Consider the following 27,427-nt stretch of genomic DNA (forward strand, 5'->3'; position numbering starts at 1 on the left):
ATCTCAGAGGCTCCGCCCCAGAGCCCACATGAAAGGCCACTCCCGCTGCAGGCTTCCTGGAGGTGGCGCCATGGTGAGGGGAGGCTCTGCAGGCTGGAATGGGATGGGGGCCCTCATCCCCTGCACTGTGGCCCTGAGTGCCTATAGGGTAACCGTTTTCCGGCCCCCCACCCCTGCTGCACCTCCACAGGCCAGGGGATGTCCATGAGAGACACGGGGGACCCCTGGGTGGGGTGGGGCACAGGCTCCAGCCAGCCTGGTCCCCTGGGTCACTTTCTGTTGGGACTCAACTGGCCTGAAATCTGGCCCATCATGTCAGCCACCACCTGCAGCCTGGGACAGGGTCCAGAGAGGGGGGCAAGGCCTCGAAGGCCTTGCAGGGACCCAGAGCCAGGATTTCTTCCTAGGTTTCCTCCGTGCCGCACGGAGGGCAGGATGACTGTCGTGGGCACCCCCACCACAGCATCGGTACTGAAGTGACCTTTGGTGTAGGTCAGCACGCCGACACTTCTGGTCTGCCTTGGGCAGGATGGAGTAGATCTCGTGGCCCCCCAAAGGGTGGGGCCCTGGGTGCCATGGCCACTGTCACACGGGCCTGGTCCTATGAGGCACAAAGCCAGCACTGCGGTGACATGAACCTTACTTCAAGCCCCGAGACCGAGGGGCGGCCGGCTCCCACTGGATCCCGGCTGCTCCCAGATGTCCTTCCTGGAGGCCAGTCACCAGGTGCGACTCAGGGCCTGCAGCTGGGGTTCCCCCTGCGAGTGAGGGCTTCCAGATGTCTGCACCTTTCCGATGCCTTGGGACTTCTTAGCGCGTCTTGACTCAAAGCAGCCGCTTCTAGATTTGTATGTTTTCTTCCACTCAAAAAATGTGTATTTCCCAGCTCCTTTGATTTGTTGATTGGTTCATTTTGCTCATTAGTGTATGGATGTTTTCAAAGCATTGAATGTAGTACTTTTAGAAAGAACCCTGTTTATTCCTATTAAGATCACACCCAACTGAGTTACACAATTTGACATAATCACAACTGATTTGACGACGCGCTGCTTGAATGGGTTTGGGGTGGGGAGGGCCAGCAGGCGGGGCAGGTGCAGGGAGGGGAACCTGGGTAGGAGCGGCCAGCCGCCCGCTGCCACCTGCTGGCCTCCCCCGAGAGCGCGTCTGGGCTGTGCCCCCTGCTGGTGGGGGGGCGGGTGCGCATTTCAGACCCTGAGACTGCGGGCAGGACGGAGCCCCAAACTGGTTCTGGCTCAAGGCTGAGAGAGGAGCGTGCCCACGGCCAACGGGCACCCAGACCTGGGGTGTCTCCAAGGGGACAGCAGGTGCCCTCCTGCACCTGGGGCTGGACACCCAGGGAGAAGGAGCCAGGCCGCAGGGTGGGATGGGGCGGAGGAGGGACAGGGTCCTTTTAGGCCAAGTGATCCAGTCCTTGACATTTCCACACCTTTGGCCACAGGACGAGGGAGCTGAGAGAGCCACTGGGGACTGAGGCAGCACAGACTGGCATGGGGGGCCTGCCCATGAGTCCCCAGTGCCACCCTCCATGCAGGGCAGGGGCTCACCCCCCAGGCTGACGGACCCCACGCACTGAGCAGGAGTCCTGTGCCAGCAGACTGGGGTCGGCTTCCAGGTGGGGGAGAAGGGCCCTGGGGCGGCCGCCCCTGCCAGTGGCCGTGAGTCGGGCTGGGCGCTGGATCTCCCTCACTGGTGGCCCCTGCTCCTCACTCAGAACCAAGTCATCTGTGAGGGCAGGAGCGTGCAGAGGGCTGAGAGCCATGCACATGGACACTCAGGCACACACGCGCACACCAGCTGCGCCACGCCTGCTCACATGCACCCGGGCACACGCCCACTGTGCCCAAGCAAGCACTGGGGTCTCCTGGAAGGAGCAGGAAGTCCTGCCCCTCCATGCTTCCCTTTGGGGTGTCCTGGAGGCAAATGAGGGCTTGGGGACAGTGGAGATCCGGTGGGCCTGGCTGGGAGTGGGGCACTGGGTCCTGGGCCTGCCAGGCCAGCTGGACTCCCCTGGGCAGGGGCACCCACTCTCTGGGACTTGCACTGCACCCACCCTCCCCCAGCTCTGTGGGTGCAAGGCCACAGGGCCCAGTGTCCATGCCAGGTCCAGGACGGCCCCCCCCCCAGCCCCCACCCCACCCCAGACCAGGTGCCAGGCCTCCCACCTGCGGGAGTGTCAATAACTTCAGGAACCTGTGCCTTTGGTGCCAGGCCAACATGCCGGCCACCAGGAAGGAGAGGGTGACAACAAGGATGATGACAAGGACCACCTCGAGCTGGCTCCCAGCTGCGGGCGGGCGGTGCAGCCTCTCCGGGTCTGCAGGGGGTCACGTCACTTAGCAGGAGGCAGGGAGGGGCTGTGGGGGTGGGGGTGCCAGGCGGGAAGGGGTCTGGGGGCATCCTGGTGAGGAGCTCCTCCCCTGTCCCTCCAGATAAGGATGCTACCTACCCTGGGAAGGCGAGAAGGGCCGGGCTCTCCTCTTCTCCGGCTCTTGGGCCTCTGCCCCTGATGCAGCCCCCCAGCCCCACACACACATGAGACTTGGATACCAGGAGTCCACAGAGGGCTCGCTGGGCTCCCCTGACCCAGCAGGGCACCAGTCCCAACTCCCACCACCGCTGCACCCAGAGCCCAGGGTGACCACGACTGGATTAGAATGGGGCCGGGGGAAGGAGTGGAGGCGACAGCTGCATCCCCGGGGCCATGGGCACTGGCTTTACCCAGAGTGTCCTGCAGGGGGCAGGGGGCTGTGACCAGCACCCCAAGAGGAGGGGTGTGGGGGGCCAGTGCAGGGCTGGGGTCTGGGCTGGCAGAGAGCAGGTTGGGGGGGGCCCTGGGCTCTTCAGGTGGACATTTTCCAAGGCGAGGCTGTGGGTGGGGCCCCTCTCTGCAGCCAGTGACTTCACCAAGTGCCAGCACAGAGCCAGCCAGAGGTGAGGAGACCACAAGGCCTCTGCAGGGAGGGCGAAGCTCTGCAAGGGCCTGGACGGGCACTGGGATTTCTGGTGGTGAGTGGGAGCGGGTCTGGGTGGGCAGGAGGGAGGAGCGTGGGCCTCACCTGCCCCCTGAACCAGCAGCCCCCAGCTGTGCCCAGTGGGCCAGGTCCCACTGAGGAGGCATCTGCTTTGCTAGAATCCAGGATGGCTGCACTGGGCTGCATCCTGGGCTCTGGGCGCTTCAGGTGCAGGAGGCTGGTCCTCCCCGGCTGCCCTCAGACAGGACCGCCCTGCCCCAGCCCTCCGCTGACCTGAAACGCTCAGTGTGGTGGTCCTAATGCTTCTCTGGAAGCCTTCCAGATGCCACGTGTACTCCCCGGCTTGCGCATCCTGGGCCCCATCAATCACCAGCTGTGCCACGGCTCCGTGGACCCGGAGCTGCCACCCACCATGGGCGGGGCTTCCAGGGACCTTCCTGCTGACGAGGGGCTGGTTCTTCCCATCAGCACTCAGGCAGACGGGGACCTGGGCACTCAGGCAGACGGTGACGTTGGACAGGGGGTGGGAGATGGTGCAGGACATCACGGCGCATGCGCCCCTGGACACAGTGACCACACCCTCAGTGCAGGTGGGGTCGTCCCAGCCTGTGGGGGGACAGGTCACACGTGTGGGTCAGGGCTGGGCCTCAGGACACACACTGACCCCCTTCCTGGGGCTGGGGCAGGTGACGAGGCCCCAGGGACAGGGGTCCTGTGGGGGCTGCTAAGAACAACTCAGGTGGAAAAATAAAATAGAAGCACAGGGGAGGCTGTGTGTGCACATATCTGTGTGTGTGTGTGCATGCATGTGTGCATGAGCACGTGTGTGGACGCGTGTGTGTTCCCCTACATCCCCAAGCCTGAGACACGGCCCAGAGTCCCTGCCCAGGAACGGGTGGGCCTGCTCCAGATCTGCCTGCTCAGCTGACATTTGGGAGGTGGACCCTGACTGCAGCTGCCCCACCTTACCCAGGCTCTGTGCTGGAGGCTCCACTCCAGGCCAGGTGTGCATGCCAGCTCCAGGAGGAGGGGCCGACCCTCCAGGACACCCGCCTGCCTCTGTCAGAGGCACCCAGCATGCAGCCACCTCCACCTGCCCCTCCTGGCCGTTCGGCCAGTGCCCTCCCAACCTCAGTAGGCAAATCCTGCAGCGAATTGGCCCAAGGTCAGCGTCTGGCACTTCTGGATGAGCTGACTGGCAGCGCCCCGGGGGCTGTCACGAGGCACCCACAGGCATCAGGCAGCCCGGTTTCCATGAGACAGGCTCTAACAACCCAGCCGCCTGGCTGTCCCGCTGGTGACTGGACCGTGTGGACAGAAGTTCGGGCGGCCAGGCAACCTTGGAGCACACAGCGTGCTGGGTGGGGCTGCCATTTTACCCACTTACCAAATACAAAACACGTGGCAGTGCCACGTGCTACCAATGCGCGAGGGTGTGTATGAGGTGGCGATTCCTGCCTGCAAGGGAATTCAGGAGCATTTAGGGACAGTGGGGTCCTCACAGGCCACAAGCACAAGTTTGGACTTGTTCCCGAGAGTGGCCCCCAAGGTAGGTGAGCCAATGGGCACCAGTCAGCAGGCAGTGGAGTGCAGAGGGTGCCGGAGCCGGCAGAAGACTCCCAGTGTTCCAGAAGGGGCTACGGCAGGCAGGCCACCTGGACCGCAAGCCCGTCCATGCGAATCAGACCGAGGAGCCCTGTTCCCCCCTCAGCCACTGGGCTGGGGGCTCTGTTCCCTGTCCAGGTGATGGGTGAGCGCCCACTGCAGGAGGAATCGCCACACTCATGTGGGCGCCACCTGAGGACCGTCAGCGCCCAGGAGAGCTGTGGACGGTGGCCAGGCAGGCTGCCCTGAACACATGACAACCGGTGGAGCTGAGCATTGCTCCCCAGAGGCGGGGCCTCTGCTGATGCCAGATGCACTGACCATCCAGCCCAGGGCCCCAGCGGCTGCTACTGGGAGCTGCCTGGGCAGTTTTCGACTCCAGTGCCTGGGCTTCATGTTACTGGTCGGGAGGTGCCCGGGCCAGCATCTTTCACAAGCCCCTCAGGGATCTCTCTGCACAGCCCAGTGGGGAGCCCCTGACCTGGAGCCATGGGCTAGGGCGTCGCTGGGGGACCCTGCAGAAACCAAGTCCTGATTCTGCGGGGCTGAGGCGGCCTGCGAGTCCGCATTCCTAATGAGCTCCCGGGTGACGCTGAAGCCACCACCGACGGACTGGGACCAGAGCAGGGACAGAAAGCCCTCACCGGTCCTGCCGCCCATCCGCACATCGCCCGCTGACCAGGACCCCGACCCTCGGAACCCGGACATAGTGTTCGTCCCCCACATGCACTGATAGTCACCACCAGATGCAGAGCGGGCACCCACTGTGTGCCATCCGTGGGGGTCAGGGCCATTACCTGGCGCCCGATCTCCATCTGCCCCTCTCACTCCTGCCTCCCCCCACTCTGAGACTTACTTTCTTTCTGAGCACGCAGGGAGGCAGCCAGGAGCAGGAGGGTCCAGAGCATCCTGGGAGCTGGGTGGAGTGATGCTGAGATCAGCATGGCCTCGGGGGTCCTGTGTACTCCACTGGTGCTCGGGACATTCCCTTGAGGAGAGGAAGCAGAAGGTCAGAGGTGCCCCAGGCTGCAGCCTGGTGGGGCGGCGGAGAGGGGCTCCTCCCTGACCAGCTGTGCCCCATGCCAGAATCCCTGCCCCCTGCAGCCTTTGCAAACCCTTCGCCTCTCTCTTGCTGGGGAGGGGGCTTTCTGTCTTCTCCTGTGGGTCTATGAAACTTCCGTGTTTAAAGAAACAAACTGTCAGCAACAAGGCAAACGTGTTTCCTAGACAATCATTTCCGGAATACAGACACTCCACATCTCATGTCGTCCTGCCTGTTTTTTCCTCGAAAGCCTCAAGATTTTGTTTTAAAAGTGTTTTTGTTTGGTGTAGCACAGAGAAGGCACATAGTGGAACTGTGGCATCTTGCTTCACTGATGGACAGTGACTGCACTGGGGTGTGGGGGGAACTTGATAAATGTGGGTAAATGTAGTAACCACATTGTTTTTCCATGTGAAACCTTCATAAGAGTGTATATCAATCATAGCTTAATTTAAAAAAAAGTGTTTTTGTTTGTTTGTTTAAAATGTCCTTTACAAAGGCTTCCCAGACTGTGGAGAATCCCTGGATGGCCACATTTTATTTATTTTTATGTTGAAATCGTGAATCCACCTCAAAGTCATGTTGCAGTGACGCGTGACAGGCTCAGTCTTGCTTTCTCCTGGGGAAGGGCGGCTGCGCCTGGGCACCTGTGGCATGCTGCACCTGGCTGCCGTCGGGGACCTGCCCGGTGTCTCCACCAGGACGTGGCCAGGCCACAACTTCCCTGTTGCTCTCTGGAAGGCAGGTTCTCTGTCACTGCCCTGTTTATTTTTCCCTAGACATTTGTTTTCCCACTAGAACATTAACATAATTTAATTTTTTTTCTTTTAGAAACAGGAATTTGTGATTGTGTGGAGGGGGCAGTGGCCCATCTTGCCCACACCTGCTCAGGATATGGTAGAAGAGGCGGAGATGGGACTGCCAGCCCGACCCACGGACAGCCTTCAGGTCTCGCTGCCTGTCAGCAGCCAGGTAGCTCACCACCACTAAATGTTGCTACATGGACAGAAGGTTCTAGAAGGAAGCGTGGCAACTTCTGTGCTGGGGCACCTCAGACAGGATCTGCTCAATCTTTTTCCTGAATATTTTTACAAAATAACTCTTCTTAAATTGGAAGGTTCTGGCACAGAACATGGTATCCAAAGGCGTCCTTGCTGATGGCAGGTGGCCACTCCCGGCCCTCTGGCCAGGGCCCTCTGTGCCACCGGGCGGGAGACCCCTGTGGGCACTGCCCCACCCCGAGACTGGCCCATTCCCCGAGCGGTGTCCACGGAAGGGCCTGGGATGCCCTCCTGTGCCTCCTCTGGTCCTGCGCAGGCCCAGGGCTGCCGTGTCCTCCCAGCAGTCTCCCGAGTGGGTCCTGCCCCAAGGGACGCCACCCCGCCCTCAGCTGTTGTGGGCTCGCAGCCCTCGGCTCTGCTGCCTCCAGTGCACCATGGGTCCACGTGTCCCCCTCTCGGTGGGGGCAGGCCAAGCTCTTCCCCGGCCGGAGGTGGGGGGACATGCTCCCGGGGGCCTGGCCCTTCCGGGACAGGGGAAGGTGCACCTGAGCTGCTGTGTCACCAGATGCCAGTACACAGACGCGGGGCCCTGAGTCCTCTGTCCGTTGTGAATTTATTTCTACCACACCCCCTCCATGTCACCTCAGGCTTAGCAGGAAGGCTGGGAGGTATCTGGGGTCTGCAGGATCCAGGAGCTTGTGGTACTGTGAAAACCAGAGAGATTGGGAGCTGGTGATTCTGGCGGGGCTGGGCAGCTGGCAGGGGAGCTTCTCTGACAGGCAGACGACAAAATACCTAAGAGCAAAGGTCGGCCAGGCCAGGACTGACGGACCTGGGACGGCCTGCGCCCGCTCCCCCAGAGGGCCATGCCCTGGCTGCTGAAGGCCGCGGTCCTACCAGGACAACCTCTGGGCCCCACCCCAGCTGCTTCGCGTGACAGAGGCCAGGCTACCTCACGCTCACTTTCCTTTGCCTGCCAGCACGCACGCCCTGTCCAAAGCCCAGCCAGCAAGTCACGTGTAGCAGGAACTCCTTCACTGAGCCACCTCTGCTGCACGTCACCTGGTCCAGGTATGGCCCATGCTGACCTCTTACCTGCCCAGGGCCACTGAGGAGCATTGGCAGAGCCCTTCAGTGAGCGGCCCTGGGGTAGGCGTGCTGGCCCAGGGGGACCGAGCACCTGCTGTCCGCAGAGCACGTGGGAGGCCCTGTGGTGTGGCATCTCAGGGCCTCAGCAGGGGCAGGACTGCCTCAGACTCTGCAGACGAGGGGCCTAGCCTGGCTGGGTTGGGCCTCATGGCTGCCCGAGTTGGGCCCAGGGCTGTGACATGGGCACTCGTTTATGCTCAGTCAACACCCCAGGTGTACTGGGACCTTGAAAAGTGACTAAATTTACCAGGAAGGATAAACACGTGACAACAGTCAGGAAAACACGTGATGCAGGCCAGACATAGCAGTGACTGCACCAGATATGGGATCTGGACAAGAGATGGGGAATCAGGACCAGAGACCTAGAGATAGGAGCTGCTTAGAGTTGGAGGCGCCCTGCCCAGCATCCTCGTGGGCCCTGTGCCTTGGGCAGTGGTGGCCACACCTGTTTGGCCCCATGTGGCTCTGTCCAAAGGCCTGGGTTCCCCTTCCACGGACCTGGGCTGAGATCAGAGCCAAGCCCTTGGAGTCGATGCCAACTCTGAACCCAGGCTTATCGTGACCTCACCGCTGCCCACCTGCAGGGCGGAGTGTGTGGGGCCAGGTGTGCTGGGTGGGGGCGGGGCCCCCCCACTGCTCTCTGCACAGTTCCCTGTCACCACCCCCGCTCCTGGGGAATTCTGTCCTGCTGGGAAGCTGGAAGGTCATTTGTTTTGAAAGTGCTTCCAGGGACTTTGCTCACAGGTGACCATTCTCTGGGCACACAGTCAACAGCAGCTGAGGCCCCACAGAGGCCTCTTTCTGAGCCCTGCCACTGGAACGCTGGCTCAGCCTGTCCTTTCGTCCACTAGTGTGAGGGACAGGGCCCAGCTCCGGCCGTGTCTGGACATCATCCCCTGCCCAGCACAGACAGCTCTGCCCTGGCCTTCTCTCCAGTGGAGGGTGGACTTGACACCAGGGAGGCTGGCCCAGCCTCCAGCCAGGGCCAGCTGCAGGCACCAGGCTGAGCCCTTCCTGTCCGGGCGGTGGCTGGGTCCACCTCTCCCCAGCCCCCGACTGACCCAAGTCCCTGCATTTGGTATGAAAAGCACCCAGCCCAGGTCTCCTGGCAGGCACCGTGCTCCCCCGTGAGCAGGAACATTCAGTTATTCCTTGGAATTTGCAGGAGAAAATTCACTTTGCTGAAAGAGGTTCCTCTCTGGGCTTGCCAAGCACAATACAGACACCCAGTGACGTTTGGGTTTCAGATATACGACCCATTTCGTAGTATAAGTATATTCTGTGCAGTACTTGGAACAGTCACATTTAAAAGTGATTCACATTATCTGAAATCAAATGTTTGTGAGTCTGGCGCCCCACTTCCTTTGCCTACGTCCTCTTGTCAACAGCGCTGCCAGGGACAGAAAAACAGGCGAGGGAGGCCAGGGTGTGACTGGCGAGCAGGCAGAAAGGCAGAAGCTCAGGTGTGGGGTGTGGGGGGGACTCGAGCCTCCCCGAGTTGGGGAGAAACAAGGGCAGCGGTTCAGATTTCTCTCAAACCGCCGACACAGGCATGGGCGTCCGCGGACGGGGAAGACGGCAGAGCCGGGGGCTGTGCGCCCGCGGCCCCAGGGTGACTCACAGGTTCAGGAGCTGCTCACACCTGGGAGTCAGTGCCAGCACCTCCCCCTCTCCGGGACCCCGCGTGTGTGAAGGTGGGGGCTTCTACGAGGGGGTCTCCTCCCCACACCCGCATGCAGGGCTCAGGCGAGGCGCGCACGCCGCCCGAGGATGCCGACCCGGCAGGCATTCCGCAGCCGCAGGGAGGGCTGAGCGACACCCGCAGGAGAGCAGCGGCCTGAAGCCGACCTGAGCTCGGGCGAGGGCCCCGTCCAGGCGCTGCTCGCCTTGTCCGGGTCCCGGCTGCTGGGGCTGGGAGGGGACCCCCCCGGGGGCAGTCGGGCCTCCAGGCCCAGGGCGGGGCTGGCGCACCCGCCCGCTTCACAGCCTTGGCACTGGCTGCCTCCCCCGCCCTGCAGCTGGGAGCGTGGAGCCCACCGCCTCCCCTCACCCAGCCCCGGGGGTGGGGGGGCGCCTCCTAAGGCTCCGGCTCCCCCGCCCACAGGGTGGGAAGTGGTTCACGCTGCAGATCGCTGACCAGCAGTGGGTGGTGAGCCGAACTTAGAGATCGCTGCTGCGGTCGCCCCAGAATGAGAGGGGGGCGTGAGAAGGGGCCGGTGAGGCCCGCCTCGGTCAGGGAGGCCGCGGGAGTCTCGTCTGTTTGACGAGTCCTCGTGAGTGTGCGCGCGCCCGAATGCGTCCGGGCTAGTCGACGGCGGGCGGGGCACCGGAGCCGGAGAGGCCACCCGCTGCCCCCCCCCCGACGGCCGAGCTTCAGGGCGCCCACCACGACCCTCAGCCCCTGCCGGCCCCCGTTCCCCGGCGGGCACCCCGCGCCCCCGGGGCCGGTCCTGGGCCCGCGCTCCAGCGCCTCCACCCCCGCCCGCGGCCGATGCCCGAAGCCCTCCGCGAACCGGCGCGCGCCCCTCACCTGGCCGCGCTCCCGGGGCGCGCGTCCTCTTTGTCGCCGGCAGCTGCGGCGCGTCCGCACTCGGCGCGGAGAAATAAGCCCAGCGGCCCGAGGGCGGAGCCAGGGGAAGAGGCGGCGGGAACGAGGATCCGGGTGGGTACCCGCGAGGTGGGCAGCCGCGTCCTGGGCAAAGGAAGGAAACCGGGTTACGGGAAGTCACTCGAGTCTCAGGAACTGCCCTGGGTTCACAGAAACCGTTTATGACTTTCTTGGTAGCGAGTTTATTCTTACACCTTTACGAGAAGCGCTTCGCTCTGAAGAAAAGAATTAAGTAGCAGGCGGCGTCTTCCCCGGAGAGCCCTGCCCGGAGTCCACGTTCTGCCTCTTTGGGGAGCAGGGTGAGTTCACTTCCCCGCACGGATCCGAGGACCCCGAGAGCGTGCCTCCTGCCCAAGTGCTCGGTGCGCACACCGAGCACCAGACGTGCCCACCGAGAACCCACGAGGAGCGTGTTCAGGCTGACAGTTGTGGGCAATGGGGGCGGCAGCAAGAATAGAGACAGTGGTAAAGGTGCAAGGCTTTGCTGCCCTTTGGCAGCCCTTGGGCAGAGAGCCCCTCTTCCCAGCCAGGGTCCTGGGGGCGTGGGGACCCCGGACCGAGGTGGTGTCCTGGCGGTGCGCCTGCGGGAGGTCATTCCCAGAGGCAAAGGCTGATACGTGCTGACCTCGGAGAAGCATCGAAAAGGGGAGATATTCGTTTCTCATGCACAAATGTTGGGGTGATTATAAAAATAACTATAGTGCCAGTGTTTTGGTGGCCCTCACAGGAACGTGACCCCACAGTTAGCATGGAGTTCAGCCTGCCACAGAGGCCCTGGCCTCCACCCAGAGAGCCAGTGTGGCAGGAGAGAGAGACCCTGCAAATTGACAACCCAGTCAGGGACCTAAATGCCACCCTGCTCCCACATCCCGTGCCTGCCCCTTCCTGCTCCCCATGTCCTGCCCCCAGGCTGGAAGAAGGGGCTTGTCCTTGGGGCTACCTCCCAAATCAGCCCACCTTCCCCTTACATCCAGTCCTTCAATCAGCAGGGCTCCTGGGCAGGGAGGGGCTTAGGGCTGCCAAGTCCCCCTGGAGCAGGGGGCTGCTCAGGAGGGTCCCCCACGGTGAGGGGCCTTGGACATCAGCTGAGAGTCAGGCTCAGAGTCTTCAGACCCCATGCGACGAGATGCCACTGGGAGTCGTCCCTGATGGGGGCACTTCCATATCTTGTGAAAGAGGTGTTTATTTTGAAAATAATATAGAAGCCTTAAAAAAACACTCAAATGTTGAGAGAAGAGAGAAAAAAACTGTGTTGTCTCACTGCCACTCCTGTTCCACCTCCCAGATGAAAGGCCTGTGGACACTTCCTTACGTGACTTTCTAGAAACGCTGTGTGTGCACAGAATCACGGTAACGTCTGACGTGAGTCCCCTTCCTGCAACGTCGGGAATTCGTTGGGAGATGGGCAGTTGGCTCTTTCGTTTTCTGCCTTTCACTTCTGTTTCCTTGAATCACAACTGCTGCTGATCTCATGGTCTGTGGTTTCATTTTCTTGCAGTTCTAGGAATTTGTAGACTTCACTTGTGATTTCCTATTTAACTAAACAATTATTCAGCAGCATGTTTTTAATATTCCAGAAATGCTGAAATGTTTATGTTTTTGGTACCAGACTGTAACATCATTTTAGCTTCTGTTTTCATTCTCTGGGTTGGTCACCCCGCCTTTGAAACTTGTTGCAGTTTTGTGTATGACTCAGACGTCCTACACATGGTCACTTGTTGTAAACACCTTGTTTGTCCTTGAGACCTGTGTGTATCTCCAGGTGGCTGAGGTGGTCAGTGGGGTGGGGTGGATCTTTTATGTACCTGCCAATTTTTACCAGCTTGGGCTGCCAGTCATTGAGAGGCGGGCTGGAATCTCTCACTGCAATGGGGGCTTATCAGTTTCCCTCTGCAGTTTTAGCAATCTTTAAATCACATATTGGGAAGCTACTTTATTAGCTGCATACATATTTTAAATTGCTGTATCTTTTAGTAAGTTGAGCCTTTCTCGTTAGTGACCCTCTCCACCCTAATCAGTCATTTATTTTAAAGTCTATTTTGTCTGATTCAGGATAGCAACACCAACTTTCTTTGGTTAGAATATTCCTGATAAATCATCTTCCACACTCATACTTTCAGTGGAACTCATAAGCTTTAGGTGTGTCTCTTAAAGCAGAAAATACCTAGATTTTTATGCAACCTGACAACCTCTGGCTTTTAACTGTCATGGGCTGCTTTCTACCAGATTATTACCAGCATGTCCCATGGTTCCTAAGCTTCTTTGCTAATTTGTTCTTTTTTTTTGGCTCTTTTCAGTTCATTGCACTAAAGGAATTAAACTAGTCCAAGTTAAAAGCAGACCCCAAATGGTTACATTATATAGACTGTGAGGTTTTTAAATGTATGACAAGGGACAGAAGGCAAATTCTACTCATTTGCAGTGAGGAAATCCTCACTTGAGCTCCAGGGGGCCAAAAGCACGTAACACCCATGAGCCTCCCGCTGGCCGTCCTAAGCCGGTCCAGCCTCTGCCAGGAATACGGTCTTGTGCTGGTCACCCTGGGGCGGAATTACTTCTCCATATCCTGGGTGCTCGAGTACAGCACTGTGGCAGGCAAAGTTCTCAAACGCCTTCACTCGTTTCTTTTTATCGTGATCATCCGGGATCCCTTGGACAGTACGAGGACCATCCTCATGTTTCTGTTGAATTCTCACATGGATATAATCCTCAGCGGCAGCAGGAAGCAGATGACCCTTACCCACATCAGCAAAGGGGCCAAGAGTGGCGTTCTGGATAGTGGACATGCCCTGCACCTCCTTTTCTCAGTGGAAACGGCCTGTGGAAGGAGGCAGCGGAAGGAGGCAGGCGGGGGGACAAGAGTCGGGAAGCCAGGGGCCTCACAGGGAGGCTCAGTGACCAGCCCTGTGCTTCCTTCTCTAAACAATGTGATGCAGGGTCTCCCTCGACAAGAGCTGGGGTGCACCGCCCCTCCGTCCTGCCGACACCCACCCCCGGGGACACGAAGTCTTAGACCTCAGCTCCTGCCGCTCCACGGTGTCCGCTGCATCTCCAGGCCCCATGGCCCCCCCGGCTGTATTACAGCCCTAGAATCATGGCTTCTCGTTCCCTTGACTTTGAATCTCTGCCCCCGAGCAGCTGAGGACGACGGATGGCTCTTGTTCCTTTATATGTCATTCTTCCGGGGATGATTTCACACTTCTCTTGCGTTTGGTTTCACGGTGATGCGCGAGGCAGGGGAGGGTTTTCCTTGCGTCCTCTGCTTGGTGCCTGGGCCCTTTCAAACTGAGCCTGTTGTCTTTTTTTTTTTTAATTCCGAGAAGTGTACCTGTCCTTCCCTCTAGTCCTTCCATCTCGGTTTCCAGGTTCTCTCTGGGCCTCCTGCACCCAGATGTCAGCATGGGGGGCCTCCCAGCCCAGTTCTGCCCTTCTGGTCCCAGCCTTTTGGCAGAGACGCTGCCATTCATGCCCCCACGGGGAAGTTCTTCACCTCAGCTCTTTCCCTGTCTTATCTAGGATGTTTTTGCTTGGTTCTTCTTTGCTGTTTTCTTGTTCTCATTTTTCTAATTTAGTCTAATCTAATGTATGTTTTAGAAATTTTTAAACTTTTAAAATTTAAGACTAATTGTAAATTCTTCTGGTGGAATCCACAACTCAGCATGTTGTTTTCCTTATGAAATGGCTGCATTCCTCAAACTTCTGGCTATGTTGTCTGATCCACCTTGGGATTTTACTGTCTTTATAGCTTCATTTCAGAAAGAATCACATTTTTAATATTAATCCTTCCTAGCCAGGACCAAGATCTGCCTTTCCATTGATCTGAATGCTGTTTTCTCTTCTTCGGGAGATTGTACAAGCGCTCCACGTTTCCTGCTAAGGGTGGGGGTGTCGTGTTGCTGTGTGTTAGCGTGGTGACCCGGTCCAGAGCATCTCACGCCTCCAGTGTCTTCCAGGTCCGCGTCAGCCTGCGCGCACTGACCAGACCCATCACCGGAGGCTGATGTCCAGGCGCAGCCCCCACCCACACTCATGCCTGCAGAGTGCTCAGACCACGCTGGCTGCCAGCGTGCTCAGCCTCCCAGGAGCGTGCGTGTGCACGGGCAGGGCGGGCATGGGGGTGTGCGCCAGAAGGGCGCCCCGCAGGCACGTGATTGCGGGGACTCACTGGGAAGGCGCCGCAGCTTCTGGACTACCGGACCCGGTCTGAGGACGCCCACCCCACCGCCCCGGGCGCTGGGACAGGCTGGCCTCGATGTGCCACTCGGTCGCAGGAGGGTCAGCCCGAGCGATGGCGCCACGGGGCCCTGCAGGAGGAAGAAGCCCCGCCCCCTGGCGGCAGAACAAAGCGCGTGCAGCACGTGGGCACTCCGCGTGTGCGCGCACGTGCACTTCCAGCGTGACCCGCACGCCCGGTCCTGCGCCGCGGCCCCGGGCAGTCACGCTTTAATGGCGTCAAGTCATATAAGGCTCTGCCACAGGTTTAGGTTTAAAAACTGGCAGGAGAACTTACTGTTTTTAACATTAGTCACTGCCCCGGGGGCCTGGAAGCTCTGTGTCATAAATACAGGCAACTCTTGGTTTGGGGGCAGCACCGGGTGTGAACGACCCCCGCTCCCACCTGTGCACACCTGGGGCACCTGGTCCTGCTGCGGCTGTTGGCCCGGCAGGGTGGGAAGCTGGGATGCCACGGACCCTCCAGCGCGACTGCTCCTGCACCACGCGGGGCGAGCCGCCTCCCCACCCCAAATCCCCACACACCTTCCCCTTCCTCCCGCTTCTCACCTTTGCAGGAGGCTGGAGGTGGAGAGAGGGGTCCCTGGCTTCCAGGATGGGTGGGAAACCAGAGCTCTTGCCTGTCACCCCCAGGACACGCAGCCCTGCACGGCACAGCACGAGATACCCAAAGGACTTGACCACAGCTTCTCATTCGTCAGATCTGATGGACGCTGACTTCCTGGTTCCATGTTTCCTTCAAGGGCCTCATGTTCTCCTGTCCCACTGTGGGAAGTGGGATTTGGGTGCCTGTTTCATTTCTGGGGCCCAATGGGGGTAGGGATGGACGATGGTAAGGGCCACAAAGCAGGGACCTGCCAGCTGGGAGGAGAGGGGCCGTTCAAGGACAAGGGTCCTGCACAGCGTCCCATGGGACCCCTCCGGGGGCCATCACCTGTATCTCCTTCATCTCCCTCTCCTCCCAAACCCACCACCCTCATTTCTGGTGCATAGTTCTAAAGGTATCTGTTCACTGTCAGTTAGCAAACCAATGCTTTTATTTTTCAAAAAAAAGATACCGTTATTGGTCAATTTAGAGCCATAGTACAAGTGAAATAAATGTGAAATTTCTTCCTTATAGTCAGAAACCCTGAGTTGGAGTTGAGTAGTTAATAAAACAGGCAGACACTAAGCAAACCTCAGCCCAGAGGGTCACCACCGCCCTCCGGGCTCTGGGCCAGCTGCTCTCGGGGTTCCTGCTGGACGCCTGGGGGATGGGGGAGCATTGGTGCTGAGGCTCAGATATGGGAGGGCTTCCTGCTGGCACACCGGTGAACAGTTTGTGTCCCGCGGTTCATGCTGACTCCTAGCCCCCGCGGTGGTGGTGCCAGCAGGGGGGCCTCTGGGAGGTGACAGCCACAAGCATGCAGTCCTCGTGATGGCCTTGGTGCCTATGTGCCCGGAGTGCTTCCACGCCTCCCGCCGCATGCAGACAGTGAGAGGTGCGGCCGCGAGCGGGGAGCTGCCTCGGGAGAGGGCGCCCAGCCGCCTTGGGTCTCAGGCTTCCTGCCTCCAGGACCATGAGAAACCCACTTCTGTCATTTATTGGCCACACAGTCTGCGGCGCTTGGCAAAACATCCTGAACAGACCAAGACACCCAAGGACAAAAAAGTCCAATTTTTAAAAATTCCAAAGGTACATGGTTATTGCAGAAATTTGGCAAATTCAAAGAATAGTGAATGAAGACAAAATATTCAAAATCCCAGTATCTAGACACAGCGTTTTCATTCATTCTTTAAGACGCAAAACAGTGTGAAGTGCACGTCTCGCGTCCTGGCGTTTTCTTGGACTTTCGCTGCCAGGGCATTACACTGTGACATCCTTTTGTATGGCTTCTTTAGGGCTGGCTGTGCTACACATGCAGGAGGGTGGTGTGGGGGCTCTGCCTGTGGGCCGCTGAGAAACCCGGTGACAGCGGCTCTAACCACACAGCATGGAGGGGTTTTGGCAGGAAAGGGGGTGCTTGGGTGCGATCCTTCATTGGAGTAGTTGTGAAAGGGCAGGGCCCGAGCAGAGACGCAGGACTCCGCAGCCTCTTGCAAAAGCATCAGGTTTCTCTCCCTGCCTAACATACAGGGGCCCAGAATCAGTGGAGCAGAAAAACTGGTAATGAGTGTCAGGTGCCCCTGACTCAAATGTGATGGTGCCGCCCACAGTGCCACTGACAGGATGCCATGCTACAGTTCACTGGGAGAGTGGGGTGGACAATAGCAGCCCACATCTTAAGCGTGTGTGTGCTTAAGCCAGTGTGGGTGGGCCTTCTGCCACCTGTGCCAGGTGTTGCCTGTGGCTCCACCGTGGCCTGCCCCACACTGCCCCTCCGTTCTTCCAAACCGACAAGCAGCTGCTCAGCTTTGGCCTTTCCACTGGTGCCTGGGGCCTCCCTGGCTCCCTGTGTCCCATGCTGAGGGACTGGCTTCTCCGCGTCCTCCTCCCTGTGTGGCCACCTCCAGCCCCCACTGGAGCGTCAGACACCTAAAGAAATGTCAGGAGGTGGAACCCCAGGGCAGCTACTGTGGAAAAGTCGAGCATTTCCTCAAAATAGCCAACGTGGGGTCACCACATGATCCAGCAGCCCACTCCCAGCGACAGGCCCAGGGGACCACTCACTGGCACCCGTGCAGCACCCACACACAGGTGTTTACAGCAGCGCTCTCCGCTGTTCCTCCAGGAGGTGGGAAACCTGAACATTCATCAGCCGACAAATGGATAAAGACAACGTGGTCTCTGCACAAGGGGACAGTGCTTAGCCTTAGACAAGAGTGAAGCCCTGACACGCTGCAGCACAGACAGACCCGGAGAACACGGACTCCGTGAAAGACGCTGGTCCCAAAGGCACACCTTGTGCAAGACTACTCATGGGACACGTCCACAGAGACACAAGTGGGCACATGGGTGCCGGGGCTGAGGGAGTGTCTGCTGGTGGGGATGGGGGTTCCTTTTGGGGGGATGGGAGGTGCTGGCCTTCCTCGTGCCTGGGTCTGAGTAGGGGGAGGGCAGAGGCACAAGCCCACCTCTGTGCACACCCCCAGCTCAGGCCGGGGCCACAGCCCTGTGCCTGTCCAGTATCCCTGGGCTCCTGATCCACCTTCAAGCCCACCAGGGAGATGACTGGGTGGCACCGGGGAGGCTGGCCTGCCATGGCGTGTGGGGACCATACCCATCCTCGCCCTGGGGCAGCTGGAGGCGAAGCAGAAGCCTGGGAGAGGCTGTACCCAAAGCAGAGCTTCTGTCATTGAGAAGCGCGGACTTAAACACAAGTACAGAGTGAGGCGATGAACCCAGAGCTGCCTGCCCAGTTCCAGCTCCTGCCCTGACCCTGCCTGGACACAAGGCCAAGGGCTCGGAGCGCAGGGCGCAAAGTCACTGATTCTGATCAGTGAGCGATGCCCTTGCCTCGCGCTGCCCCCCACGGCATTCCTGGTGTCCTTACTGATTTGCATGCAGCTTAGAACTGTAGGACACAGGCACCAGTTAGAGGCATTGTAAAATCAAATGAAATTTTTGTCCCCAACAGTGGTCCCACAAACTAGGCGGCCTGTGCTGTAGAGACCCCAAGTCAGCAGAACAGCTCATGCTGTGCGGAGAAGATGTCATATGCCCATCAGCAAGGTTGCCGCAGACCCCCCCAACCAAAGCGGGCAGAGGAATGGCCTGCAGTGTCGGACAAACTGGAGACAAACTAGAGAAGAGACTGTTCTCACATCCTTGGTAGAAATCCCTGGGGATGAGCGACCACCCTAGCTCTTGCCCGCCCTCACACAGACAGCACCAGCTGGGCACAGTCTGGTCTTCTAAGACATGGACCAGACGCACCCTTGACACCCTGTTTGATGTCCTGATTAATGTCACCTCTTTCCTGACGCATCCCTGCTGTAAGAGAGTATATAAAACTGTTCTCAGACAATGGCTTTGGACCAGACAAGAGCTCCCTGGCTGTCATCCGGGCCGTGGTCCTGAGCCGAACTCCCTGTGTCCTCAGCTGGGCTCTCTGTCATCTGGGTCGTGGTCTTCAGTAAGACTGAATAGACTCTATTCTAATGCAGCAGCCTGTTGATTTCAGCCAGCAGCAACTTTCTTAGAGGTTTTCCTCATTGTAAACTGCTGGAGTCTGGCTAAGGTCTTCTAAGACCCGTCGGTCCTATGTGCCCAGCACTGATACCGAGCACTTTAAAATGTGTTAATTATGTCTGCTGCTGAGAGAATGGCATTAACGTGGATGTGGACTTCCAGCATGTCTGGGACTGAGGATGCCAGGGCCTTTTAGCCCTAATGTCCTGTGACTCAAACACCGAGGGTCCTGCTCTTCAAAGAGGAGCAGGGCTTGTGGCTTTACCCAAGGGCCACGTGTGGGGTGCCTGTCACATGGCATGTCACCTCCTCCTGACCTGGCTTTAGGCACAGTGGGTCACTTTCCCACATTACTTGGCATTTTCAAAAAGCTTGGACATTAAGGGGTTGGTGTTTGAAGCCACACCAGAATGGCCCTGGAGTCAAACCCTTCATCGTGACATATGCGTTGTGTGCAGCACTGAGGGCACCTGGGCACTGCCCTCTTCTCGGGCCTCTGTCCAGGTCTCCAGGACAGAGAGTGCGGTTTTCAGGACAAGATGCCCAGGGCATGGGCCAGGCACTGTCAGGCCCTGAACAGGTGCCCGGAAGGCCCTGCAGGTGAGGGTGGTCTTTGGCCTGCGATGCAGGGCCCTGGACTCCAGCACGGCCCCACGGGCTTCTCTGGGCCTCAGGGGAACCCCCCAGGCAGGAGCCCAGACAAGGGGCTTGATGTGCACTCAACTGTCCTGAGGCCGGAGACCCCTGGGGAGCTGCCAGGACTCTCAGCCCTGACCTCTCCCTGTCTCAGGTTGAATGCGTCTGTGTGTGGACACGCATGTAATCTGGGCTTGGCACAGGGCAGGCTCCAGACAAAGGGGACCGTGCCTGGAGCTTTGTTACAAAGATCAGCCCCGGGGTCTGACTCAGAGCCCCCAGGCAGCCTCACTGGGAGCGTTGTGGGGTCAGTGCCGCAGCCGTGGCCTGTTTATTGGGGGAACTCTTAGCTGTCACAGAAAATGGTAAAATAAGTGAAGGTGGGTGGGCTAGTAGCCCCCCATGACAGCGCAGTGGCTAGGGCCTCACGTCAGTCCTGGCTGGGCAGCCTCAGCCCCCAGGGTGGAGCCCAGCACAGGGGCCCGCGCCAGTCTCAGCTTTCCATCTGCACGGGAAGGGTGGACAGGCCACCCCCTTGGCCATTCTGGGTACTCCCCAGTGGCTCACCCGGCTGGGCAGAGGACATAGGGCTGCAGCGTGAGGATGTGACCGTCGTTTGGTTTCCTGTTCCTGCAGCAGGTCAAGTTCACTTTAGAGGTCATGGAAGCACAGATGAACAGAAAATGTGAATGTCCCGTGTCGTCCCATCCACAAAGGTGGCCTTTGCCAGCTCTGGTCTCGGTCCTCTGACTTGTGATCCCTGCCTTTGGGGCCGGGCCCTCCACACTCAAGGTCCCGAGGTCATTAATTGCCTCTTCCTGGTGATTCCAGTTCACTATGCATGGCCTGCCTGGGATGGGCCCCAGAAACCAGGGCACCTGCTCCCAGGGGCCCCATCACACACTGAGGCACCGCCCACCCACACTCCCAAGTGCGTGCTCAGGCCCACACCACACACACCACAGGCACGCACAAGTGCACATGCTCGGTGGGTCTCCGGGCTGGGGAGGGGAGCTCACACATGCCACTTGCCCTCACCTGAGTCCACCAGCCGCGGTCTCTGCCGGGAAGGGACTTGGGATGCCACGTCCAATGTCCTGACTTCACAGATCAGAAAACAGAGTCCAGAGCAGATTGTACAGCTGGGGGCTCTCAGGAAATTTTTAAGGACTGGCTATTGGTTCTGCTGTTTTCAGGAGCCAGGCTGGGGACTGGTGAGTAGCCGCAGGGACATGACTGGGGCAGGGAGCACCAGAGTCGTGCTGCCTGAAGTGACCACCAGGGGGAGCCACTGGTAAACAGTGAGCCTGAGCACCCGAGGAAATGGGTGCTCCCCCCGCTGGGCTGCTCTGCAGTGTCTCCGGGATCCCCAGGTCACGTGCGCCTGGAAACCCCCGGTTTCCATGACCTTCATGTCACTTCCCGAAGACACGTGGACTTGATTCAGGCCTGTGCTTCTGTGCCTGGTTTTCTCCAGTTGCACATCTTTAAACAACACGCAGGGACAGGGAGACACGTGAGATCCTTACGCCCAAGGGGCTATCACACCCATGCCCCCCCTTCCACTGTGCGTGGTTCTGCTCTTACTTCAACATGAACAGGTTACACTGAAATACATACATAAAGCTGCTTTTAGGTGGAAAAATGTGTTTCTCATCACGTGACAGGTGATGGGCCTGCCTCCCGAGGGTGGCCACCCAGTGGCTGAGGACCAGGGTGGTGGGACATCACTCTGATCTGCCCAGAATGTTTAGTCCTTGGCATTTTCCCCTTAGCTTCATTTAATGTGTGTTCTCATGGAGATGCTGTTTTTGAGGGTGATGGGGAAGGAGGGAAGTCGATCGAAAGGGTCCCAGGTTTACACCTTCTATGTAGGGTATATTTAAACAAAGGTGCCTGTGGCTAGCAGACCCTGCGGGGTCCACAGAGCCTGCCCCCCCTTCCTCACGGGGCCAGAGGAGAGGGCATCACCCAGATCAGTACGGCTCAGGCACGTAGAATCGGGACCCTCAAATCCATGCAACCCAGAAAAATGAACCCTCAGTCAGCTCTGGAGGCCTGGTGGCAGGGAGAGGGCGGCTTCCCTCAGGACCCCTGTGTGACCTGAGGGAGCCCCGGGGAACCCCACCCCAGCCAGAGTTCCTGCAGGCTGTGACAGGGAGGACACAGGCCTGGAAGCCAGGGCTGAGTGTGTACACGCCCTTCCCTCTCCCACCCCGCGTGATGAGGGGGAGCCACCAGGGAGTCGGGGAGCGCGTGACCTGGATGGGGGGTGCTGCCTCCCACTCAGGAATCTTCCAGCAAGGGAGCCTGCAGCCCCCACCCCAAAGGCACCCAGGCCTCCAGGTGTCTCTGGAGAAAGCTGCACAGGAAGCTGAGTGCTATGGACCCAGTGGGGTGGGGAGTCCCTACATTCCCAGGGGACACACTGGGCTGTGGCAGAGGTGACAGCCCCAGACAGCTCCCCACTCTTCCTGGCAGCGACTATTGGGCCTCCTGCCACCAGCAGGAGTGGGGAGGTGAGGCTGGCAAACGAGGCTGTGACTCCAAAGGGCAGCTTCCGACACTGTTAGTGAAAAAAGCTGCCCCAGGGTGGTGGGGATCTGCTTCTTGGGGTCCCACACCCCACTCCTAACTTGGGCCTCAGCTGCCTGGAAACCTGCCCTTACGTGTTAGGCTACCTGCAGATGTGCGTGCACTACCGAGCACCGGGCCCTTTGTGTGGTCCCCAGCACCCTTCTGCGCCTGTCCTGTTTGGGACCGTTGTCTGCACACCCCTGGGGCCTGGAGAACTCAGGCTCTGGATCCAGGGGAGACGCTGGGCCTCGACCAGGCTCTGGACCTGCCCACGGAGATGGCAGCTCAGCTCACCCAGACCCCGGAGGGCGCTCCTCTGCTGGGGCTGCTCTTCCCACTGAAGCTAATGCACAGAGACCACAGTGCCCAAACTCTCCACAAAATCTCCTAGGTGTCCACAGAGAGAAGACTAGAGCAATGCACACTAAGTGGCGGCCCCCTCCCGCCGAGGACTGTGTTACCGGCGATGTTAATCTTGCCCTTATTTGCTTATCTGTTTTCTAAATTTTGGACCATGTGCATACTTTGAAATGAGCAAACACAGAAGTTACTTTGAAAAGGATGGTCTCTGAGCGCCCTGGGACCCAGAGGTTGAGAACGGTGGCTGCCTGGCTCCTACGGCCCAGCCACAGCTTGCAGGCTCACTTCCCCGCTGCAGCTCCCTGGTCCCTTCTCAGGACAGAGGCCGCCCACAGGTCCTGAAGCTCAGCAAACGAGACGAGGTGAGGCTGAAGAGGCAGAGGCTGGCCGGGGTCCCGACAGTGTCTATTTTAGAATGGCCCCACCTTCCTGGCACGCCTGGCTCTCCTCATTCACGGCGGTCTGACCCTCAGCCGCATCTTTTATCATCTGCCTCCTTGCTCGAGCTGACCTCCACTCTTGCGGCCTGCCTCCTGTTTTGTGACGTATCCCCAGTGCCTGGAACAGTACTCGGTCCACGGGAAGTGATGTTTACTGATGGTTTTCGGCACCAGTCACGGAACTGTCATCACATGATGTGAAACATCCACATTCCGACTTGTTGACATTCTATGCACCCCGGGTCTGTACGGCTCGGGCCTAGTCACACAGGACACTGGGTGAGTTCCTGTGAGCGTGACTGTACTTGTGAGTGTTGGGTCCCAAGGTCACAGACTGCACCTGGGGTTCTGGCTGGCTGTTCATTCAGTTGTGCGTGGTGGTGGTGGGGGGAAAGTTACTGCCCCCTGTGGCCTTCACTCCTCAGGGACGCATTCTCTGTCCTTCCCCAGAACTAGACTGGGAAGGCCCAGACCCTGTCACCCTAGGCTTCCTAACCATCAATAACCTGGAAGCTATAATTTCATAGCATCCTGGTTCCCTGGGACTGGTGACACTGGTGTTGCCAGGATTGCTCTGTCCAGAGAAGGAGGAAAAGAGGCAAACCAACTGGGGCATTCTGAGGGGTGCAGAGGACAAGAATTTGGTGCAAAAATAATACAGCTTTATTTCATTAAAAACAACGTCCAAAGAAACGGGAACTAGACGGCCAACCATATAAAACGGCCTGCATGTGAAACCAGGTGTCCCCAACTGCAGACCGCAGTGCCGGTGCTGCCGACAGGGGCCTGTGGCGTCCCAGAGCCCTTCAGGCCACCACGCGGCCCCTGGGCTCCAGCATGTTCCTGGGAGTGTGTCCCACATGGCATCTCTCCCCGCATCCAGGGCGGGGTTCTCCGCACTCTGTACGGCATGTGTTCACGCAGCGCGTCCTGGAGAGCGTCACGTGCCTGACTGTGACCTCTGACGGGGAGGAACGTGTCCCCGTGATGGGCATGAAGCCCTTCCCAAGGAGGACGAGGTGGGTCCCCCGCTCAGTCTCCAGGCCGCTCAGCATTCCTCCTCCTCAGGGGCAAGTCCCCATCCTTCGCCACCTGTTCCCTTGGCTCCTGTGGGGGGGCAGCCAGGACCAGCAGGCAGGGGACAGGTGGGCCTGCCTCCGTCCCTCAGTTCTGGGGCCCGGGGCTGAAGGGCTGGAAACGGGGCAGCTCCCCCAGAGCCGAGGCTCCCAGGGCAGCCAGGCTCTCCCCAGGCGCCCTGGGCCCGCCGCTCTAGCTCCCCGTGGTGCTGGGACCCCGTGCTGGCGGGGAGGACTGTGGCCTAGAGGCTGAGCCCCCCGCCTGCCTCGCTTCCAGGCCAGGGCGAGTGGGGGAGGATGGCGAGCCCCCTCTCAAGCAGGGCTGAGTGCGCCGGGACCAGCTCTCGGCTCTGCCCTGGGCAAGAGGGTTCCAGAATGCTCGGCTTCCACCTCTGCGGCTCCTGCACCTGCGGGGCATCGTGGAGGCTCACCACCCACACCTCCTCGGGCCCCAGCAGCAGCTTCCAACACTGGCCCGAGGGCCTCAGGGCCCGGCCCGGCGTCCCCTTCCGCAGGCAGGTGGCACCGTAGCAGCCCTCCATGGGGACGCCCTGCAGGTCCAGTAACCAGGCCTCGGCCGCGGTCGGGTCCACTGCCCGGGTGGTGCCCAGTTCCAGCGCCATGGGCTCCCCGGGGGGCAGGCCCACCTTGAGGAACCCCTGCCACGGAGGAGGGGGCCTCGGCCAGTGCGAGCAGGCAGGGGGCGCCCCGAGTCTCCAGGGGAGGCCTTGGGTCCAGTCAGCGCCCTCGGGACCCAGGCCCAGGGGGCCGCATCCTGAGGCTGCAGCTCGGTGGGCACGGGGCGGCGGTCCAGGCCCACCCGTCCGGCCCCGCGGCGGCTGACTGCGGAAAGCCCGGCCCCGCCTCGGCGGAGCCCGTCAGCTCGGGGCCCCAGCGGTCGTCCGCCAGTCCTCGAGCTCCAGCGCTTCTTTCAGTTCCAGGAAGGCCGCCTTGAAGCAGGCGAAGCAAAGCCCATACGTCCAGGCTGCGTGGAGGCCGGACGCGCCCTCGGCCCCACGCGGCACGCTGACCGGGGGCACATGGCAGGGTGCAGGCAGAAGCGGGGCTGGGGGCAGGCGGGCAGGTGGAGGCCGGACGCTGCGTCCTGGGGGCGCCTGGGGCCGGGGGGCCGGGCCAGCTCCGCGGGGCCTGGATCGCAGGCCCGGCTTCGGCTGCTGCCCCCGCTCTGTGCCGGGGGCGGGCTGCGGAGGTAAGGCCGTGGGTTAGGCGTCCCCGGCGGGTGGGCAGCGGACCTGGGTTCACACCGCCCAAGGCCGCCCCACCCCTCACCCCCACACTCCACACAGCTGCCTCTGGGCTGGGGGAGGGGTCACCAGCCCCGCCCCCATATGCACCCCGAGTCCTGGGCCGCCTGCCTGGGGGCCCTGAGAAACGCGGGGAACCTGACGGGACCAATGGAACCTGACGGAACTGAGGGAACTTGACGGAACCCGATGGAACCTGGAAGAACCCGATGGAACCTGATGGAACCTGACAGAACTGAGAGAACCTGGCGGAACCCGACAGAACCTGGTGGAACTTGAGGGAACCCAACAGAACGCAATGGAACCCGGCAGAACCCGGCGGAACCCGACGGAACCCGACGAAACCCAATGGAACCTGGCGGTACCCAGTGGAACCTGGCAGAACCTGAGAGAAATGGCGGGAACCTGGCGGAAACTGGCAGCGTCTCCACCGCCCGAGCTGACCCTCGTGGCCCAAGGGGGTCACCTCAGCCCCGGCCCCACCGCGCAGGGCCAGCTCGTGTATCCCCAGCCCTCTCCTCGCAGCGCCAGGGGCTCTCACCGCCTGGCGCCTGGGTCCCGCGGGCGCCTGGGAATATAAAGGCTTGTTTCCCATGGTGCCCTGGGCTCATCTGCATATCTCCCATGAGCCTCAGCCCGCCGGGAAGCAGAACTGCTGAGTCACCCGCCCCCCCCACAGGAGAGCCTGGGCAGCCGCCCCGGGGGTGGGGGCAGGGCTGTCCCTGTCCCCCGGTGTCCCCGGTGTCCCCAGCGTACTCGCGCCCGCGCGCTTGCGCCTCTCAGGGTGAGGAAGCTGTTCTCAGCTGCCTTCCAAGCTGCAGGTTTCCGAAACTGGCGCGGGAGCGTCCCTGCTGTGGGTGTGTCCGCCCGTGGCTGGGCCCGGGGTGACCTGCCTGGTCACGACGGGTCCTGTCCTTCCGTGGCTTCAAGTCGATTCCGTCTGCGTTGTGTCCTGGGTAAGGCTCTTCATGGGTCGCAGAAGATGGTCATGTGCCAGTCATTCACGATTTAAACACGTTTCCTCTCTTTGGCTCTTTCACGTTTAAAATAAAAACTTTAAACGAACATTTTTGGAAAATAGAGCAGTTTGGGTTCACAGCAAAACTGAGCAGAAGGCACCCCTGCCCCACACGCGAACCGTACCCCCACTCAACCCCCGCCCGACAGTGCACGGGTGACCACCGACGGACCCGCGTTGACAGGTCAGTGTCCTCCCACGCCCACGCTTCCATAGGGTCACTCCTGGGTTGTGTATGCTATGGTTTTCTACAGAAGTACAAATGCCATGTATCCACCATTATAATATCCTTCAGAGTAGTTTCTCCGCCCTAAAACCCTCTGTACTCTGCCTGCTCACCGGTCTCTCCTCTTAGCCCTGGCGACCGCCCGTTTTTTTACTGCCTCCATAGTTCCGCCTTTTCCAGAATGTCACATAGCTGGAGTCATATACTGTGTAGCTTTATCAGATTGTCTTCTTTCACTTAGTCAGAGAGAGACCAGAGAAGGAAGCCACGTCCCTCGGGTTCTGCAGGCCGCCCTGGCGCCCCTCGCTGGCAGATCACAGCATCCACGCGTGCTGGGGCCCTTCCCTGGAAATCCTGCAACCAGGTTCTCACTATGAGGTGTTCAGCAATATAATTCACTTCATGCTGGTAAAACGCAAAACTTTCATCCCCAAACCTGACCCTGGCAGGTAGAACTGGCGCAGCATTTCTGTCCCCACCATGTCCAGGTCCCACTGCAATGGCACACACAGGATGTCAGACCCAACTGGACCATCCTCTCGAACTCATACAGGCCATGCAACCATCTATCTGTCACCCCACCTGACGCACACCCACCTGGTGCCAGTCCTGGGCTCGGGATTCAAGGTTTAAAAGAGAACCGTTCCCAGCCCTGGAGGCCCCATTTAGTGGGGAGAGGCCGACCGGATCTCCTCCACGGTGAACACCATACTTCAGACAGCGGCAAGTGCTAGACTGAAACCGAACAGGGCCACGTCAGCAGTGTGTGGCGACATTGTAGGGCTTGCTTCTGCCGTGCGTGCGGTGGCAGAGGAAGCCCTGGAGCTCGGGAAAGAGGCTGGGAAGGGCAACAGGCCTCGGGAGGGTGTCCTTGGAGGCCGTACCTCCAATTGCGAGTGACTGGAGGCAGAAGGGCTGACGGGGCCATGAAGGTGGAGCAGGGGAGCCAGATGTGAGGCTGGCCAGAGGAGGACAGAGGACAGAGGCAGCTGAATGGTTCAGGTCCATGGCCTCCAAACGGGAAGAAGAAGATAAAGGAAGACACAGGCACATAATATGGAAGTGGAATCCAAGACGCTTGCTGTAC

General features: G+C 59.8%; 2 protein-coding genes and 1 long non-coding RNA gene across 5 annotated transcripts; 1 reads left to right on the plus strand and 2 right to left on the minus strand.

The window, feature by feature from the left end:
* Window positions 1-2: 2 nt before the first annotated feature.
* Window positions 3-10,448, minus strand: SECTM1 (secreted and transmembrane 1; the record flags this gene model as incomplete). The annotated part of the gene is made up of 7 exons (XM_057501883.1): window positions 3-1,743; window positions 2,184-2,375; window positions 2,468-2,524; window positions 3,267-3,599; window positions 4,381-4,451; window positions 5,455-5,586; window positions 10,321-10,448. Coding segments are annotated over 7 exons (1,095 nt in total), but the record flags the coding sequence as incomplete, so codon positions are not given.
* On the plus strand, window positions 10,449-15,748 carry LOC118925156 (uncharacterized). Of its 3 annotated transcripts, XR_008997521.1 has the most exons (5): window positions 10,449-10,467; window positions 10,576-10,697; window positions 11,684-11,760; window positions 13,335-14,484; window positions 15,189-15,748. It is a non-coding gene; the product is annotated as an uncharacterized LOC118925156 (long non-coding RNA). The 3 variants fall into 3 exon arrangements; XR_008997520.1 differs by lacking the exon at window positions 10,449-10,467 and having other exon boundaries at window positions 10,474-10,697; XR_008997522.1 differs by lacking the exon at window positions 10,449-10,467 and having other exon boundaries at window positions 10,474-10,697; window positions 15,265-15,748.
* A 7,653-nt stretch (window positions 15,749-23,401) lies between these two features.
* On the minus strand, window positions 23,402-26,662 carry LOC118925023 (collagen alpha-1(I) chain). The gene is given in 3 exon segments (XM_057499548.1): window positions 23,402-24,857; window positions 24,889-25,471; window positions 25,502-26,662. Coding segments are annotated over 3 exon segments (1,557 nt in total). The 5' UTR covers window positions 25,692-26,662; the 3' UTR covers window positions 23,402-24,073.
* Window positions 26,663-27,427: the final 765 nt, after the last annotated feature.

The sequence above is a fragment of the Manis pentadactyla genome, chromosome 4 (genome assembly GCF_030020395.1).
Source record: "Manis pentadactyla isolate mManPen7 chromosome 4, mManPen7.hap1, whole genome shotgun sequence".
In the NCBI taxonomy this organism is placed as follows: Eukaryota; Metazoa; Chordata; class Mammalia; order Pholidota; family Manidae; genus Manis; species Manis pentadactyla.